Genomic DNA, 17,076 nt, shown 5'->3' with positions numbered 1-17,076 from the left:
AATAGGCTAGAAAGGCAAAGAAGAGGAGAAACTTTCCTGTGTGAAAGTGAAAGGCTGATACTTGATTTCTAAGGCAGATCAAACCATCTCACCATATTGAGTGCTATCACTAACACCATGGTCCTTTGCAGTTTCTCAGTTGTCCCCTGCCATGCAGAGCAGGAATTCAACTCTTAGTGTCACAACCAGGCACAAAGTTTATGCCACACAGGGACAGGATGGGATGCTGCTGTGGGCTTGATGGTGCCATGCAAGGTATCAACGGACCCATTGTGTGGTTTACTTAGGAACAGGCTCTGCTGGCCACGTTGGTGGGAACCCAAAGGCCAATGGGTCCACCAGAGGCGGAATGGGGTCAGCCCATACTCTCAAAGGAGAACATGAGCCTGTGATGGGAGATAAGTTCGGTTGTTATCCCAAGCAGATGTCCATCTTCCTCATCCCTCCCTATGGGTGCTCAATCACTAATCACTCCTATTCTGCCTTTGATTTAAAGTAGGGCACAAAATAAGCTCTGTGCTTCTGATAATGAAGGATAATGAAAGTTGCAAAGGTTATTTGCGTGGAAGTGAGTGGGGGAGTTTGGATAAGATGTTCAGACATCCAGTGTGACTTCACCTGTAGTGTAGGACGGGCTGGCAGAGTCTTGTGCATTTCCTTATGCCTCGCTGTGCTCAGGAAACCCCAGACCCTGCTTGCGCACTGCACGGCACTCGTGTTGTTTCCATTGAAATTGGGTCATTTTTCCTGTTCTGTTTCCAGTAACCATCTGAGATGACAGTGCAGGTGCTGTGGGTAAAGCCCTGTCAGGATTCAGGTTTGCAAAGGGAAAAAACCCGGGTTTACAGATGATTTCTTCTGCTTTCTTTTCTTTCTTTCTTTATGTGAAGTGGCCTGCTTTACCTTAGATGAAAGGGTTTATAACATCAGGACTCAGGACTTGGTGGGCCAGACCTGTAGGAGAGCCACATGGCTCCCTGTGCTCAGCATCGCAGGGATGGGAGCCTCCGTGGGATGTCCAGGAGCTCCCTGTCCTGCCAGCAGAGCAGGGAGATGCTGGTGCCTGATGCTGTCAATGGCAGGTTCCCTCCAAGGGGGTCCCCTTGGAGAAGATGCAGGGTGGGCAGAGCATCCCATCACCCTGGCTGGGTTGGGTTGAAGACCATAGGATTGGTATTGAGCCCTAAGCTGCACCCCAGGGCTTGGATGGAGCCAGGTGAGCAGGACGGCTGCAGCATTCCTGGTACCAATGGGTCCTGCATTTTAAGCACTGTTTGACACAACCAGCACCTACAGAAACCTACTACTAACCAAGGAGGCATGTTCTTTAATTTTATGTGTTTAGAGTGTGTTAATGGCCACTTACCATGCGTTTCACATGTGATGTTTTCAGTTCTGCATGCCACCGTGCTCCTTTGCATGTCGATAGTGCTCTGAAAGCAGTACGGAGGGTGTGCCACATTAATCACTAACATTTAAATGTGTTTTAGAATTGTGGATTTAATGGACCTGGTCAATAAAATCATCAGTTTCTCACACTCATCTTCTCTTTCTTTGCATATTCATTGTAGAGGATGTCTTATATCTTAAAGGTAAGGGTAGACACATCTCTCTGTGGCTTGTCGTGGCAAAGAATGCTTGTTCCTGTTCACGCTTCTCGTGCTTGCATGACCCTCCCTTTGCTGGCTGTATCAGTGAGTTATCATGAGAGTAGTGGCTGGCAAGTACATTTTGAGTTAACTCTCCAGAAGGATTTAGTGTTATGGTATTAAACTTCCTGGCAAGCCTCTTCTGCTTAAAATCTGTATTGCATGTAACCTGCTAATACACTAATGCTCTCCAAATCAGCAAGACTTGTAACTCAGTGAAGGAGATAGATAAAAGCTTGTGTTTCTTACCTGTGGAGTGACAGCAAACACTAACTTCATGTGTATGTGTTTGTTCTCTGTGTATGTGTGTGGGATTTATCCTCTCAAATGAATGCATTTAGGAGCAATAGTATTTGCCAACTGTTTTATATGGGAAATCAAGGCAAGCCAAGGAAATAGACAACATTATAGGATTCTTTAACAAAGACCACCATTGTGAGCAGACTGAAAGTGCTGTGAATGCGTTTGAAATCTGTGGTTATGGGGCTTGTCCTCGTGCAATCCCCACGGCTGTTCAGGCAGCAGTGGGCCACAGCCAGCACATGGAAAAGGCAGGAAGCATCATTGTCCCCAACTTTGTCACTGTCTGCTTTGTAGCTCTTTCAAGTGTCATGCATAACAAGGATATAGCTGCATTCAACTGTGCTGCTCTGCTGTTAGAGCTGCCCCTCAACCTGGTTAAACACAAGGGTCTGTTTCTCTATAGGATTCCAGCAAAAGTCCCAAAACAATGAAGAAGTTTCTTCCAAAAAGGAAAACAGAGAGAAAACCATCAGATGAAGAGTTTGTTATCCGGAAAAGTAAGTGTTGTCATTTCCTTTTCTTCTTGGAGCCTTCTCTGTACTCAGTGATCCCCACGGGACCTTGGTACAATGGGATGCCCATGCTTGGAGCAAGCCTGTGTGCTGCAGAGCATGGGAGGCTTCTGGAGGCCTCTGACAGATCCCCTTCCAGTCAGGACTGCAAGGCATGCTGCCATCCTAGCACAAAGTCATGGGTTGGGGGTGGTCTTGTTCTGGCTATGAAGCCAAGGAATGACTTCCAAGTAGGTGAAAGCTGCTGTAAAACTGCACATCAGCAGGCACCAAAATATGTCTCAAGAGCTGGGACAAGCCCTTACCATGCCAGTGGGTCCTGGAGCAGTCTCCATGGGGAATCAGGGAACACAAAAAGGCTCTTTCCCTGCAGGGGTGTCCATTGACAATGAAGGATGTCCTGGCAGCTGTCATCCAGCTCCAACCCCTGCCACGAGCAGGGACACCTTCCACTGCAGCAGCTGCTCCAAGCCCCTGTGTCCAACCTGGCCTTGAACACTGCCAGGGATGGGGCAGCCACAGCTTCTCTGGGCACCCTGTGCCAGCACCTCAGCACCCTCCCAGGGGAGAGCTTCTGCCTAAGAGCTCATCTCAGTCTCCCCTGTTCTGGCAGCTTAAAGCCATTCCCCTTGGCCTGTCCCTACAGGCCCTTGTCCCAAGCCCCTCTCCAGCTTTCCTGCAGCCCCTTTAGGCACTGGAGCTGCTCTCAGGTCTCCCCTTCAGGAGCCTTCTCTTCTCCAGGCTGCCCCAGCCCAGCTCTCTCAGCCTGGCTCCAGAGCAGAGCTGCTCCAGCCCTCACAGCATCTCCATGGCCTCCTCTGCACCCGCTCCAACAGAATCTCAAAGGGGAACAGGACAAAGTCCCAGAGGCAGCATCAGTCAAGGAAGCAGCACCCGCTTCTCTTAAGGGGCTTGGGAGCAAAGGCTGGGGAGATGAGCATGTAGAACATGACTTTATGTGATAGCTGCTGTCTGCCATGTCTGACAGGTACCGCTGCGCTGGAAGAAGATGCTCAGATCCTGAAGGTGATCGAGGCATACTGTACCGGGGCAGGTTTCCAGCAAGCTCTCAGCTCAGGTGGGCACACAACCACATTATTTAGTTCTTACTCTGCCCACAGCACTGATAACCCCTCTGGGAAAAAACAGAGGGTTGCATCATACAGCACCGAGACTCATGCTTGGAAACTGTGTGGTATTCAAGATAAGGGAGCTTTATCTGCCTAGTGGTTTAGTTGCCATTGTTTTTCTTCTAAACACAGAGAATGAAGGAGGTAGGAGGGCAGATGAGACACAGTTATTTCACCAGCACTAAGGAATTAAGCAGACCTAGTCGGGGACTGTGGCTGTCGGCACTGACAACCTGATGGTAATCTCAGGTTGCAGAGAGCTTTAGAAAGGAAGCATGAGTACTATCTCTCAATCAGCTGTGTGTTGAAGTTGCTTCATAAGAACCTAAGAGCTTCAGCGCTGGAAATAAAAGTATTTTATCATCGCTGGTGAGATGGCAAATTAAATCACTGTAATGTGGAAAAGAGGGGCCATGGTTCTACCACTGACCATACTCGACCACTGACCATTGGCCATTGACCCTACTCGAATGATCTCATTTATATGATCTCATTTATAAGTCATGATGCAGCTTCAGATGCAATGAGCACTCTTGAAAAGTTTCCCATTGCTGCTTTAGCTCCAGGTTGGTGTTACCCATCAGCCTGTATTTAATCATGGCAGGTAACTGGAGGCTGCTGCAGCTCTAGCGTGCAAAGGGGCAGGGAGAAGGAGGGCATCAGGGACACATCCCCCTTTTCCATCCCAATGATTAACTCTCATACACAGGCTCCCGTAAAGACTCCATCCCCCAAGTCCTTCTTCCTGAGGAAGAGAAAATCATCATAGAGGAAACACGAAGCAATGGCCAGACTGTCACGGAGGAAAAGTAAGTGCTGCTGCTCCCTGCTTCCCGATCCGTTGTTGCTGTTTGGGAAGACTTGGAAAACCCAGGCTCTCTCCTTTGGCCTCTGCTGTTATCACCGACTGCTGCCGTAGTCCTGGCAGGAACCACCAGGCTGTTCCAGTTGCTGTTTGTCCCTGTTTAGGAGCAGAGCTGCCTTCCAGCTGCTCTGATGTGGCTGCAGTGCTTTGGGAGTCTGGGAGCTGGGTTCCAAGAGCCAGTTGGTTGAATCCCAAAGCTGATCCGGATGCAGGACAGAACCAAACAAGTGGCTCTTTTAACTACTGCCATAGTGGGGTGCTTCTGCCCGGCACCCCATCTGTGAGTGCTTTCCTATGTAGCTTTAGCAGCTGGGTGACTGCGCTGATCCACTCCTTTCCTCACCCAGACAATGCATTCCTTTCATGCTTGGTTCTTTGCAGCATAACCTCAAGGGCTCAAGGCTGTTTTACAAAGGATACTCAGGCATTTCTAGTTCTAAAATCGTGGGTATGTGTTGCAGTAGCATGAACAAGGAAGCCAAAGCCACAGACCTTTGTTGATAGCTTCAAGAGAGCAGAATAAGGTATTTTTCTTGAGGTTTGAGAAGAGAGCCTTGAATTTTGGACCAGTGGCCTATAAATGAGCTGTGTTTCCAGGGTCCCCTCATAGGCAGGAGCAATAGCAGCAGCTTGATGCTTGCAAAGCAGAAGCACCATCCCCGTCAGCACATCGCTCACAAAACCTCCTGTCCTTGTTGCTGGTTTGCTGCACTCCAGCTCTTTCCTTGCATTTCTCTTTGCAGGAGCCTTGTTGACACGGTTTATGCACTGAAAGATGAAGTCAAAGAACTGAAGCAGGTAATTGATCGTGCTGGGAGCTGAGCAAAAACCAGCCAGGCTATACTGGGTTGTTGTCTTGGACTTGGTTGGTGCCCGGGAAGAGTCTTGCCCACTGCTGGTCTGATGCTGCAGCTCCCTCAACCAGGTCACCATGCAATTGCTTGAGGCAGTAGGAGGGCAGAAGGAGATGGTCTTTGTGGTAACAGGAAACTTTCCCCCTACTTTAAAAGCTCTTTCAACTTGACTGGAGTAATGGGTTCAAACTAAAGCAGGGGAGGTTCAAGTTAGATGTAAGGCAGAAGCTCTTCCCTGTGAGGGTGCTGAGGCGCTGGCACAGGGTGCCCAGAGAGGCTGTGGCTGCCCCATCCCTGGCAGTGTTCAAGGCCAGGTTGGACACAGGGCTTGGAGCAGCTGCTCCAGTGGAAGGTGTCCCTGCCTGTGGCAGGGGCTGGAGCTGGAGGAGCTTTGAGGTCCCTTCCAACACAAACCCGGCTGGGGTTCTGTGACTGTTTGTTTTCTAGGGGTCTGGTGGGTACCAGTTCTTGTAGACTGAGAGGAAATACATCCTCCTCCCTCCAGCCACAAGTCTGGAGGTGGGAGAGAGCACCCCAGAGGAACAGGGTCCTCCAACCTAGACTAAAATTGAGTTTCCAGGAGGATGCTTCTGCCGGCTCAAAGTCATTCTGTGCAGGTCCATAAGGTAGTATGGATTGACCACTTGAGTGGTCAGGCAGACCACTCAAGGTCTGCTTGAGTGGATAAGGCCATAGGTAACCCGTGTTGTTCATCCTCAGCATGTGAGGCTTTCCCTGAAGCTTCATCCCCTTGGAGGCACCAGGCAGTGCCTCATTGCATAAAGTGCACATGGGCATCGACTGCATCTTCATTCCTTTATTTCTCACCTCGCAGGAGAACAAGAGGATGAAACAGTGTTTGGAGGAAGAGCTGAAATCCAGGAAGGACTTGGAGAAGCTGGTTAGGAGGCTGCTGAAGCAGACGGATGAGTGTGGCAGGGAGGACACGGGGCGCAAGTCGTCCCTGATCGCCTGAACAAGGGGAGAAGCTGCTGGCAGTGGTGTGTGACCTCAGGTGTTTTTGGGAAGCGGAACTGGATCCTTTGCCTCTTCTTGCTCCTTATTTTGTTGGTTTGGGGAATTTTGTTACCAAAAAAAAGAGTTCTAGAGAAAAAAAAAATTCCATAGTTTTCCTTCCACACAGTAAGGAAATAAACCAGAAACAATCAATCACAGCTAAACCAGTAAGCAAGCGGTCCATGATTCACAATTCATCTGCAGCAACTAATACCTCATCGTACCTGCTACTGGGAGCAAATACAAACTCTGCTAAATGATTGCTGCTCGCAAAGGGTTTGGCAGCAGTTTCCTAAGAGGAAGCTTGAGCACTTTTTAATGCTTTCATTCTTATCAAAAGCACCGGTACCTATTTATTGAATGAAAACATTATTGAGGTGTCATTGAGCAGAAACCAAAAAGCACCGTGCTCCTCCGTTCAGATCATCACAACTGGGGAAGCTCTTCCCATCCACCTTCTTGTTCCCCATTAGTTGACTGTAGCGAACTTAGAGCCCAGCAATACTGTGGTTCCTGTGTGGCCTTGATCCTGATTCAAATGTGCAATTATCATGAAGACATTGGAATTCCTTGGGGAAGTGAGAGCTGGAGCACCTGTCAGAGCGCATGGGAAAGGCGTGTTGCACAGTGCTGCCTCCTGACAGCTCGTGATTAGCACAACAGGTAACTGCTCTTCTGTCCCCCCCAATCCCTTCCCTGATGCATGACCCACACCTCCTTCCCCCCCCGCTTTGTTTCCATATTGAGTGTCCAGGTATCGTATCAGTTTAGAGTTTTGCTGTGCTTCCCCTCGCAGGACAGGCTATTCTCTATATGAAATATAGACACTGCTTGACAACCAACAACACCCCCAGATGTGCTGATCCCCTGCTCCCTTCACCTTAGGCTCGCCGACGCTCCTTCCCAAAGGCTGGGAATGTAGGCAATGGCCACTTGTCCCTCCATGGCCCCAAAGGGGCTTTCTGCTAGGGAAAAGGAACTTTCTCTTGGGATAGGAAAGTTATTTATGCTTTGACAAGAGCTGGAACGCTCCTGGGGCACAGATATGCAACACCTCTCAGATTCCTGCACAGCTACTCAAACACAGCACACAGGCAACATGCATATGTATCAGCTATCTCCATCCTATTTGGTGTGATACCCTCATTTAGAACAACTGTTTTCCTTCTTTCCTTCCTTAGCAGCATTATAAAAGTAACCTTCTGTTAAAGCTAATGATAAGTCTTATGTATATCACTGGGATCACTGGGCAGCATGGTTCCAGGGTGTGCAGACACACCACAGCTCATGAGTTCATGGGTTGCGTTGGTCATGAAGGACATAACAGAGGCAATAACTACAACTCCCTCCTTGCAGTTAGAATTGAGCCAGAAATGGTGTTTGGGGAGAGCTGCACTCCAAAACAAGGAGCAGGAAAAGAACCCCTCTTAAAGCTGTTTTTAGGCCAGAACAGAGGTTCTTTTTTTGCTCCAGAGCATCCCTTCTGGATGCAGCTCCCCACATCCCTACCCAGGCACACCATGGAGTGGTTTAGTTGGCAGTCAGGCCCTGCTGTGCTGGTTAATCATATCCCAGGGTGCTGCACATGGGATGCGGCTGTTCCAGGACCCCTGGCACTGTCCTTCCCTCCTGCCTGCCCAGAGGTGGGATGGGGACCAGGCTTAGGCACACAGCTCATGCAATGAAGCAAACCAAGGGCCATTCACACTCCAAGGAGAGGGTAAAAACGTTTCCTCGCTGCCCCCGTGCTGTGTACATATGCATGTGTGTGAGGCGTAATGTGGTGGAGGGCACACTGGGGCTGTTTGGATCAAGCGTTTTGTCAAGAGCTAGAAGCCAAAAACAAGACAAGAAACTAAACTAAAAAGGAAAAGAAGCCATGCCAGATGGACAGCAACGTTTCCATATTTACTTTGTTTACAGTGCTTTGTAAATAGGTTCCAGTGAGTCTGTCTTTAGATGGATGTTGTGTCCGCTGCCTTCCAGTTTATCTCTGTCATGTAGGTTTATTTACTGTAACTACTTATGCAAGTTCAACTTTTCTAACATGTTTTTATTTTGAACAGTTTTTTAATTGACATTTTCAACAAATAAAGAAGGACAAAAAAAAATCACTTATTGGCTTTCAGGGCTGCTTCCTTCATTCCCACCACGATGCTCTGGGCATCCCTGATATGCTCAAAGCACCCACGGCTGCATCACCTGCTGGGGGGGGATACTGGTGCGAATGATGCTGCTAGCACTGGATCTGTTACTCCCACCATCACCCTGCAGCAGAGGAAGGAGATGAATTTCCATCCCTCAAGCCCTGCTTGCACTCTGCTACTAAGGATGCTGTATGGAAAAGCAGCTGCTCCCTGCAGCACTGACAGGATGCTGTAGATAAGTGACTTCCTGCCTGGTTGAGATTTGATTTTATTCTCTTTAGTTGGTGTGTGTGTTTTTCCTGGCATTTAGGTGTGGTGACAGGATTTCCTTTGGTCTACCTCTTGGACAAGACCTCCTCTCCTTTTAACTCTTTGGTAGAGATGCGCCATGCTCTCTGCCTGCAGCCGAAGCAGGAGGCTCGAGGGCTGGATCTTGCTTTCCCTTCCCAAACACAGCACTTGGAACAGGAAAAAGAACAAGTGCAAACAACACTTGGGCATATGGTGCAGAAACCACTGAAGTCTGCAAGGGAGACCCAAGTGGCACTCTGGGGACTTCAAGGAAGAGGCAGAGCAAGGCACCTCCAGACCCAGGTGCCCCAGGGGTGGTGCTGGGCATGAGAACAAGGAGGAGGCATCCCCCAGGCTCATCTTGGAGGGAGCATCTCTACTCCCGTGTCCCCATGAAGCCAGATCCAGGCTTTAACCAGAGAGCATCCTGCTCTCCTAATGCATACAGGGTCCCTTTGGTCCCCTCTTATGCCAGCTCCCAAATGGCCCCTTTGCATGACCCAACTCCAACACAAGCAGCAACAGCATCCTCCAAGCAATGGAGCTGGGCTCCAAATTACCATCAACATGAGAAAAACAGGAAAATAACCCCCAACAGCTAAATCTGCACAGCCCAAAGCACTGCAGGAGCTGGAGGTGCCCATTTGTGGTGGGCTGCTCCCATTGACCACCCCAGTACTGCTCCATAGCATGAGTGCCCCCAACCCAAACTGAACTGGGGGGGAAGTTGTCTCCCTTGCCTCCAAGCAGGCATGCACACAATGGATTTGGCCTCCTAGAAGACCCTGTCAATGTGGACCCAGGAGAAAGGGCTGTCACCAAGCAAGGGATGCCAAGATAAGGCTGGTACCAAGGCACCCAGTAAGAGACCCTGCTTGGAAACTGGAATCCAGCACTGCAATGGCCCGTGCCAACCATCCCAGCACCGCGTTAGGACCAGACCTGCAGCCTCCAGCCAAGCAAATCCTAAGCATTGGCCACATGTGAAAGCTCTTCCACTTGCAGAAGGGTTGGATTCCAGTATTCCCAAACCTTTGCACTCTGACAAGTGTGACCTGTACAACCAAATGCTCCAGGCTTGCCATCTTTCCCACCTTCAGATGCCTTTGAAGAACACCGCATCAGCATCCTTGTGCCCTGCTGTTGCTCAGCTCCCCTTCCCTTCAGGCCAGGCTGGAGGAGAGGGTCATGGAGACCCTAGTGTGCAGTGTACCCCCTGCCCAAGAGGGACTCCTGCCTGTGTGCACAGTCCTGCTCTCCTAGAACTCCAGGTGAAGTGCTGCTGTGGGCACGTCCTCCCTGAGGACAGACAGAAGATGCTCTTGGAAGTGCACAAGCACCTTGGAGGGCTTGGGAAGACAGAGATGGTCCTGCCACCCCCCCTGCTTTCTTGGTCTTCCTCTTAGAGTAGGAGGAGTCGCAGGAGAGGAGGCAGATCCAAATCTGACAATGGTGGCCAAGAGCCCTTTTACCTGCAGAGGTGGGAGGAAGACAGGCTGGTGAGTGGATTTGGGTCATGAAAGCAGAGCACAGCTGGTCCCTTACACTATAGGTTGAAATCAGCCACCAGTCATCCCTCTTGTACCTGGCCAAGGCTGTGTCACCCTGCATGAGAAGGCTGGTTGAGTTTCATAGACAGGCATGAGTGGAAAAAGGGCTTTCTCAAGACAAAGCAGGCAGTTAGGGTGGCAAGGATGCATCACCACCAGCCAGCACGTAGGGCCAGCGCTCGGCTGACTGATCCCCTTAGAAGAGACCTTCCTAAGCCTTTTCATCTTTTTCCGCTGCTGTTTTGTAAGCAGATTGGTACAGGAGATAAGTATGAGGGATGGAGAGGCCTGAGCCATCCTACGTTGTTAGGAAAGATACGTTGATGATGGAGTTTGGTTTGTGACATAACGGGGACAATCCACCCTTGCATGATGGACCCAGATGGCAATGACAGAGTGTAGAGCAAGGTACAAACAACAACAGCTTCAGACTTTGTTCTGTTTGTGTTCTCAGGGCCCCTTGGCCCTCATTAATAAATAACAAAATATACAAATTAAGAAACAAGGAAACCAAAGAGGCAGAGGGACATAAATATGGGAAAACAGGGAAAGCTCAGGACCAGCTCAGGGCAGTCCCCTCCTCACTACAGCTTGAAGATGCCAAAGTAGGTGATGCCCTGGCGGTAGTTCACTCGTGTTGAGTCTGTCACGTTGACAAAGACCATGTCACCTTCCCGGAGATTGAAGACACCTCCTTCCCGGATGGACTGGGGCTCGCAGGTTGCTGTGGAGGTTATGTGTGTGTCTAGGCCTTTCAGCAAGAGCCGGTCCTCTTCCATGGGGAGATGCAAATAAATATAGAGGGTGAATGGTGCCAAAGTTGCTTGCTTGGAGCAGAAGCTGACTTGGGAATAGATGTAGTAGAGCCCTGCTTCCTTCACCTTCAGTTTCCCCTCGTGGTAGCTTATCAAGCTGTTGCTCGTAGGGCCATACATCGTCGTCTCCCACTCTAGCACTGTAGGGGGAAAGCATGGCAGATGAGCTGGGAGAAAGACATCCATTTGGCAGGCTGATTCTGGGGGAGACACCCCACAGATGTTTGGCATCACTGCCTGAGCCTGCTGCAGGGTTCAGGGGTGGCTCCTGCCTATCCCAGAACAGCATCCCCAGCCCAGGGGAGCAGCATCCCCTTCTCTGAGACCAGGACAAGTTTAACTCATGTTTCTGGTCACTGGCATTGACACCCTTGGATTGATGATGCAAGCAGAGGAACATTTTGCTTCCTCCATCCAACCAAGTGGAAATGCTGAGGGTGGAGGATTGCACACAGTTGCCACTGCCACCCAAACACCCTTGTGTCTGCCGCTACAGGGTTGCTGTCTCCATGGCTTTCAGTGGCACTGCCAAAACACCCTGTGGCTCACATCTTCAGAGGCTCCCATCCCAACACACACAGCTTCTCCCATCCGAGTGCTGACACTTTGCAAAGGAGGAGCAAATTAAACATCCCATGGTTCTGCTCCCCAGCACGGTGTGGAGCTGGAAGGGGTTTGCATGGCTGATGCTGCCTTCACTGCCCATGGAGACCTGCCATGGCTTTTGGGACACTATCAGTGTCATCACAGTAGCTCAGGAGCATGCCCTCCCACTGGAGTCAGTACAGGTAGGTCAATACAGAGATCAGGAAGCCATGGCCACAGGGGTTGAGCTCAGCTATGACCTCCAGGAGGGACTTTGGACCTTCCCAAGCCTAGAGAATCACCAACGAGAGCAGCAAGGGAGAGCAGCCTGGCTCCAAGGGGAATAATGGGTTTCACAGTCCCAGCCCAGAGTCTCCGGGTGGCAGGAGAGGTCCTGGGGATGCCCACAGCCCATGGTCCATGCTGCACATCCCATGGGGAAGTTTCCAATGTGCCCAATGCCAAGCTCCAGGCAGCAATCTCAACCTGCTTCGGAGGCTCAAGCTGGGAGGTTTAAAATGCAGCAAGTTTCTCACTTGTTTGATCTTATCTCGCATGAAGCTTTGCACAGGGAGGCTGAGCTCTGGGTGAAATGCTGTGTCAGAGATGCAAAGAGCACTTGCTCATTACTGGCAGTTACTCCAGAATTAAAGCAGAGGTGCCCAGATAGTGAAATCCAGAATGATTTGCACGCTCTTACTTGGATAATCCTTGCTCTCGGATGATGTCCCTCAGCTAAGGTTGTGCTGGGGAAGGGAGATGTGAGGACTGCCATGGTTTGTGCCAAGGGATGCACAAATATGAATGGATTCACATGCTTCTCTCAAACCTAATGTGGCCATGGCTGTGAGTAAGTGTATATTGCCCGAATCAGTCTGGAGCTATCTATGTTGTGACTATGAAGTCACAGAGTGCTACCAGGACTGCTGCAGGTGAGAAGATACTTAGAGCCCTCCTGCAGCAGCCACAAGGCAAGACATGGCCAGGAGAGCAAAATAATTTTTGCTGTGTTCTGAATCCAAAAGATTTTTCCTTATATCCAAAGAGAAGTGGTTTTCCACTCATAGAAAATATGACAAAGGTTAAGCCATTGCAGTGCATGTCTAGGAAGGATATATAGGATATATATATATTTCTAGGAAGGCATATATAAGGTACTGAGGACAGCTGGCATAGGATGCATGAACCTCATGGGGCAGAGGTGCAGGTGGTGATGTGACCACTGGGAATTCAGCTCCACCTTTCATGCTGGAGTTATACAGTCCCCATCCCTGCCCATAGAGAGCCATGGGGCAGTAATCACAGGCCAGGGAATGGACACTGCTGTTCCCCACTGGCTCACTAGGCAAGGCAGCACCAAGTAGATCTGTCTTACCTGAGACTCTCTTGCTGACATTCCGACCTGCCAGGTGGACTGCAATCGGCTGCCTCTTCTCCACTGCAATTCAGGAAGATCAGGGTTATTGATACCTTGGCACCCACTGTCTCCCAGGGCAGCCCAGGGACTGCTGCTCCTTTATTTCGCTATGGGCCAAATCCATCTGAGAGACACAGTCTCCAAAGTCCCCTCCCATCAGCTGGATCAAGGCAGGATCTGGCATCTGCTCAGCCAAGACACTCGGTTGCTTTCATGGTGGAGCCTTTGGGGGATAAAGTACATGGAGGAGACTGGGCCCCCATGGAAGAGGATGCATTTGCTCCTTACCTGCCACAGGGGTCTCGTTCTTGCGCATTGAATGGGGATGCTCATGCTCATGGCCTGCAATGCAACAAGGGCACAGATTTAATTGCGCATTCATTTTCATTGATGTGACCTTAGCACCCAGAGCCTCCTGCCCTGGTGACACAGCCATGGCCAGTGCACCCCTCTGCCAGCCCCATTCCATGTACAGTCATAACCTCTTGGGGATGCCCCAAACCCCAACCCCATCCCCTGCCTCTGTGCCCTGCCCTGATGCTGGGCAGAGTAAAGGAAAGCCCTTCCCAGGCCAAGCTACTCCTCCTGCCCCTTCCAAGCCAAGGGTGCACTGAGGGAACTCACCTCTCTGCATTTCAAATTTGGGCTGCTCCTCACTGGCTCCCCTGTCCTGTAACAACAGCAAAAATACATGGTTGGGTTTTAGGGATGTACAAATCAATAATTTTGAAAGCTTTTGTATAAAGGATGCTCTCATGACTCCTTGGGTTGGTGCTCTTTGGCCCCAATAGCCCTGTCAGCTCTGGGCAGAGGGTACCACTGAGCCCCCTTCAGTACCATCCCCAGCATCACGTATGGCCATGGACTGACTGTCGGCAGGAGGGGGATTGTAGGGTTTATGATCCTTGCACAAAAACTGGGTTTTGTGCAGTTAAAATGATGGGATGGGAAAGGTTTATTTGAGAAACAAACAAGAAACCATCTCCTTTTCATTTAAAACCATGTTGGGAAGCCATGCTCTAGAGCAAGCTGGGTACATCATTACCCCTACATGAGGGGGTTTTCAGGACTGCTGAGCAGGGCCCATCTTAGACAGTTTTCTGTTATCAGATGGATACCGATGCAGACCTGAGGCATTTGGTGTCATTGGGCATTGACACCCGAATACGAGGAGACTCTGCACTGGCTGGAGGCACCATCCATGAGCCCATGGAGTGGCATTTATACATCGTTCTCCTCCTCCTCACTGTCTGATGGGAGCTGTGCTGCCTGGCCCAAGCCTTGTACCCTCATGAACACATGGGTGGCGACAAGCATCCCCACAGGATCGGAGCAAGGTGCCAGGCATCAGGAAAAGAACCTTTATCAGACCAGGATGAGAGCACAGAACCCATGTGGCTGCAGCTCCATCACTCCAACCACAAGCACTGAGCATCGCTCCGCAGGGATCCCACCTGCAGCTGGATGTGCGCTGACCAAGACCATTTTGAGGCAAAAATGGATGAGAATTTTTAATTCTATCAACAGAGTATAAAAATAGAGTGTAAGACTAATCCAGTATAAAACTAACCCAGTATAAAGAGGGGCATGTGCTATGCGGCCCCAGGGTAAAGGGCACCCATGGGGTGAAGCTGGCTGTGTGCCTGGAGCCCTCCTCCATCTTCAGTGCAGTCTCTATACATCTAACAGCAGCATACCTTGCACTGGAGGTCCTGGAAGGCCTTTAGAATCTTTTCACAGTCCAATAACGTCGATTTCTGGCCTTCTGGTGTCTGACACTTCTGTACTTTCCTCAGGAAGACGTAATCCTCATTCAGGTCCAACACCTCCTCCATCTGCCCGCACAGGAGAGAAGAGAGGGTGAATGGGGTGCAAATGGGAAACCTGCAATGGCTGGCAATGGAGCCACTCTGTATTCCTGCCAGGGATAAATCACAGCCTGGAAAGCTCAGGGTCAGTTGTTCAGCATCGGGATGAGCCAAGCAGACATAATGTGAGTACCAAGTCCTCCCATCAGCCGCCTGGTAAGGCATCCGCACCCGCATCCACTGGGAATTGCTGACCCTGGTTGGTACCACTGGCTAAGAGGAGGAATACTCAGGATCCCTTTGTGTTTTCTATCACCCTGATCATGAATTTCAATTTCCCACTGTGCTTTTTCCAAAAAGCAAGTGGCCAAATTCCACCCGCCTGCATTGACAGGCACAGAAATCACAGCAACTGGCTCCGTCCATCCCAGCTCGGATCCAGCTGAGACAGCACGTTTAAAACCCACTAATGATGATCTGATCATTGTATCTGGTACAGAGAACTTGTTCCTGGGTTTAGACACAGTCCGTTTCTTTAGCTGGTTTCTGGTTTGGATGAAAGTAGCTTCAGATGATTGGTGACTTTAAGCATTGTGCAGTCATGGCAATATCAAACCCAGCTTCTTAGCTTTTAATTCTTTGGTAAATATTGTCCCAAGTATAAGACACGATCACCAATACCGTGTCTCATCAATAAAAGGCCAAGCACTAAGGTCCACTCTTTTCTTCCCTAACTAGAAAGCATCTTAAGTGAGATGTTGGTCAAATTCACACATACAAACACTAAAATAAGTTGCAGTTATGGACACCCGCCCCCCATCCTCGTGATGAGTGTCACCAGAAAAACCACCAATGAACCTAAAAAAGCCACTTGCGTGTTTAAACCACACTCTTTTCTCCCCGGAATTTTCTATTAATGGATCTTTTTCATCGATCCATTCTTGTTCCGTTAACAAAGGGAACAGATTCCTTCCTCAGTGGCAAATTAAAACAGAAATGAGAACATGGGTGTAATAAGCACCACTCTTTGCATCCATCCAGTGTCCGGCATCATCTTCTACCATGCTCATCCTTTGGGTGAGTACATCTCACCACAGCAGAAGGCAAATCGCGTTAGCAACCCAACAGAGACCAACTTAATTCTCCACTCACCTTATCCATCTTCATGTGAAGATACAAACAGAAGAGCACAGTCCCGATTGTCTGTGCTACAATAAATACAGCGAGGAAGCCCATGAGCATTTTCATGGTGCTGGGCAAGGTGCTGCTCATGGGTCGGGGTGTCGCAGGGCTATAGGGTTCGTTCATCCTCTACGTGCGGTGCTGGGGCTCCTTCAAATGCACTGCTTGCAAGTAGCATGAGAACTGTTGTGTGAGCACCCGCTGCTCAAGGGATACAAGTTGCAGCAACCTACACTTCCTGGAAAAACCTCTTCGTAGTGGGTAGGTTTGTTCACTGCCATCTCCCACAACAAAAGAAGGTTGCTTAGACTTTCTTTTCTGGTGCACTTCCATGCTTTTTTTCCTATCATTCTACCAGAAGCAGAGAGAGGTTCTTATTCCATATATTCATATTTGCCCTCGAAACAGTCCAGACTATGCCCCCGTGGTTGTTTTTTTCCTGCTGTGGATGAAAGTTTCATGACAAATTGTCTTCAGAGAAATGGAGACTGAGAATACAAAGACCGAGCAGCTGAGCAGGGGCTAGGGAGCACCAGAAAATCAGTGGCTTCTCAAAAGGGGAACAAAGCTTTCTTACCCTCTGTTTCCTTCAGGGGAAGGGTGATTTTGCAGTGAAAACACTTGGCAGGTTGTGCTGCTTCCTGGCCTTCCTTTGTGCTCCCAGTGGGTGAAGTCTCTCCTTGGGTAGGCTGGATGATGTTGGAGAAAGGACCATCTCCATGGGCACTGCATCTCTAGTGTGGGCACAGCTTTCATGCCCCTCAATAGACAGTGGGGCTTTGGGTCTTAGTGCTTGGCATCACTTTGGAGAGATGAGTTTTAAACAGCTTTAATGCCACCGTAGTGAGGTGTTCACCCTGCACCCAAGGGCACAAGCCATCACAGACTCTGTCCTCACCCGTGTTACCTCTATCTACATATCTGGGCACGAAAAGGGCTGTTGGGGATGCT

At 49.8% G+C, this 17,076-nt stretch overlaps 2 protein-coding genes across 4 annotated transcripts in view; one reads left to right on the top strand and one right to left on the bottom strand.

The window, feature by feature from the left end:
- ARHGEF6 (Rac/Cdc42 guanine nucleotide exchange factor 6) overlaps positions 1-8,448 on the top strand; it is a 38,232-nt gene extending 29,784 nt beyond the window's left edge. For 2 of the 3 annotated variants that reach the window (XM_005148259.4, XM_034063607.1), the window contains 6 exons: positions 1,572-1,592; positions 2,356-2,449; positions 3,453-3,542; positions 4,304-4,403; positions 5,203-5,257; positions 6,149-8,448. In XM_005148259.4, coding sequence (XP_005148316.2) covers positions 1,572-1,592; positions 2,356-2,449; positions 3,453-3,542; positions 4,304-4,403; positions 5,203-5,257; positions 6,149-6,289 — 501 coding nt within the window. In that variant the 3' untranslated portion in view covers positions 6,290-8,448. The remainder of the gene's footprint in view (positions 1-1,571; positions 1,593-2,355; positions 2,450-3,452; positions 3,543-4,303; positions 4,404-5,202; positions 5,258-6,148) is intronic. The other variant, XM_031048217.2, reaches the window with a different exon arrangement.
- Positions 8,449-10,864: 2,416 nt separating this feature from the next.
- On the bottom strand, positions 10,865-16,392 carry CD40LG (CD40 ligand). Its single transcript, XM_005148258.3, has 6 exons — positions 16,096-16,392; positions 14,833-14,970; positions 13,760-13,805; positions 13,424-13,477; positions 13,094-13,156; positions 10,865-11,273 (listed from the first exon to the last, which is right to left on the bottom strand). The coding sequence occupies exons 1-6, from the start codon at positions 16,249-16,251 to the stop codon at positions 10,903-10,905; spliced, it is 828 nt and encodes a 275-aa protein (XP_005148315.2). The 5' UTR covers positions 16,252-16,392; the 3' UTR covers positions 10,865-10,902.
- Positions 16,393-17,076: the final 684 nt, after the last annotated feature.

The sequence above is a fragment of the Melopsittacus undulatus genome, chromosome 6 (genome assembly GCF_012275295.1).
Source record: "Melopsittacus undulatus isolate bMelUnd1 chromosome 6, bMelUnd1.mat.Z, whole genome shotgun sequence".
Classification (NCBI taxonomy): Eukaryota; Metazoa; Chordata; class Aves; order Psittaciformes; family Psittaculidae; genus Melopsittacus; species Melopsittacus undulatus.
This window is presented reverse-complemented; position numbering and strand designations above follow the sequence as displayed.

Bases quoted from the DNA above. Each gene is read 5' to 3' on its own strand.
- CD40LG (XM_005148258.3), bottom strand. From the start codon at position 16,251: ATGAACGAACCCTATAGCCCTGCGACACCCCGACCCATGAGCAGCACC. The intron at 13,806-14,832 runs GTATGCTGCTGT...CTGTTGTTACAG, and splicing joins TCCAGGACCTCCAGTGCAAG to GACAGGGGAGCCAGTGAGGA. The intron at 13,157-13,423 runs GTAAGGAGCAAA...CCTGAATTGCAG, and splicing joins GAACGAGACCCCTGTGGCAG to TGGAGAAGAGGCAGCCGATT.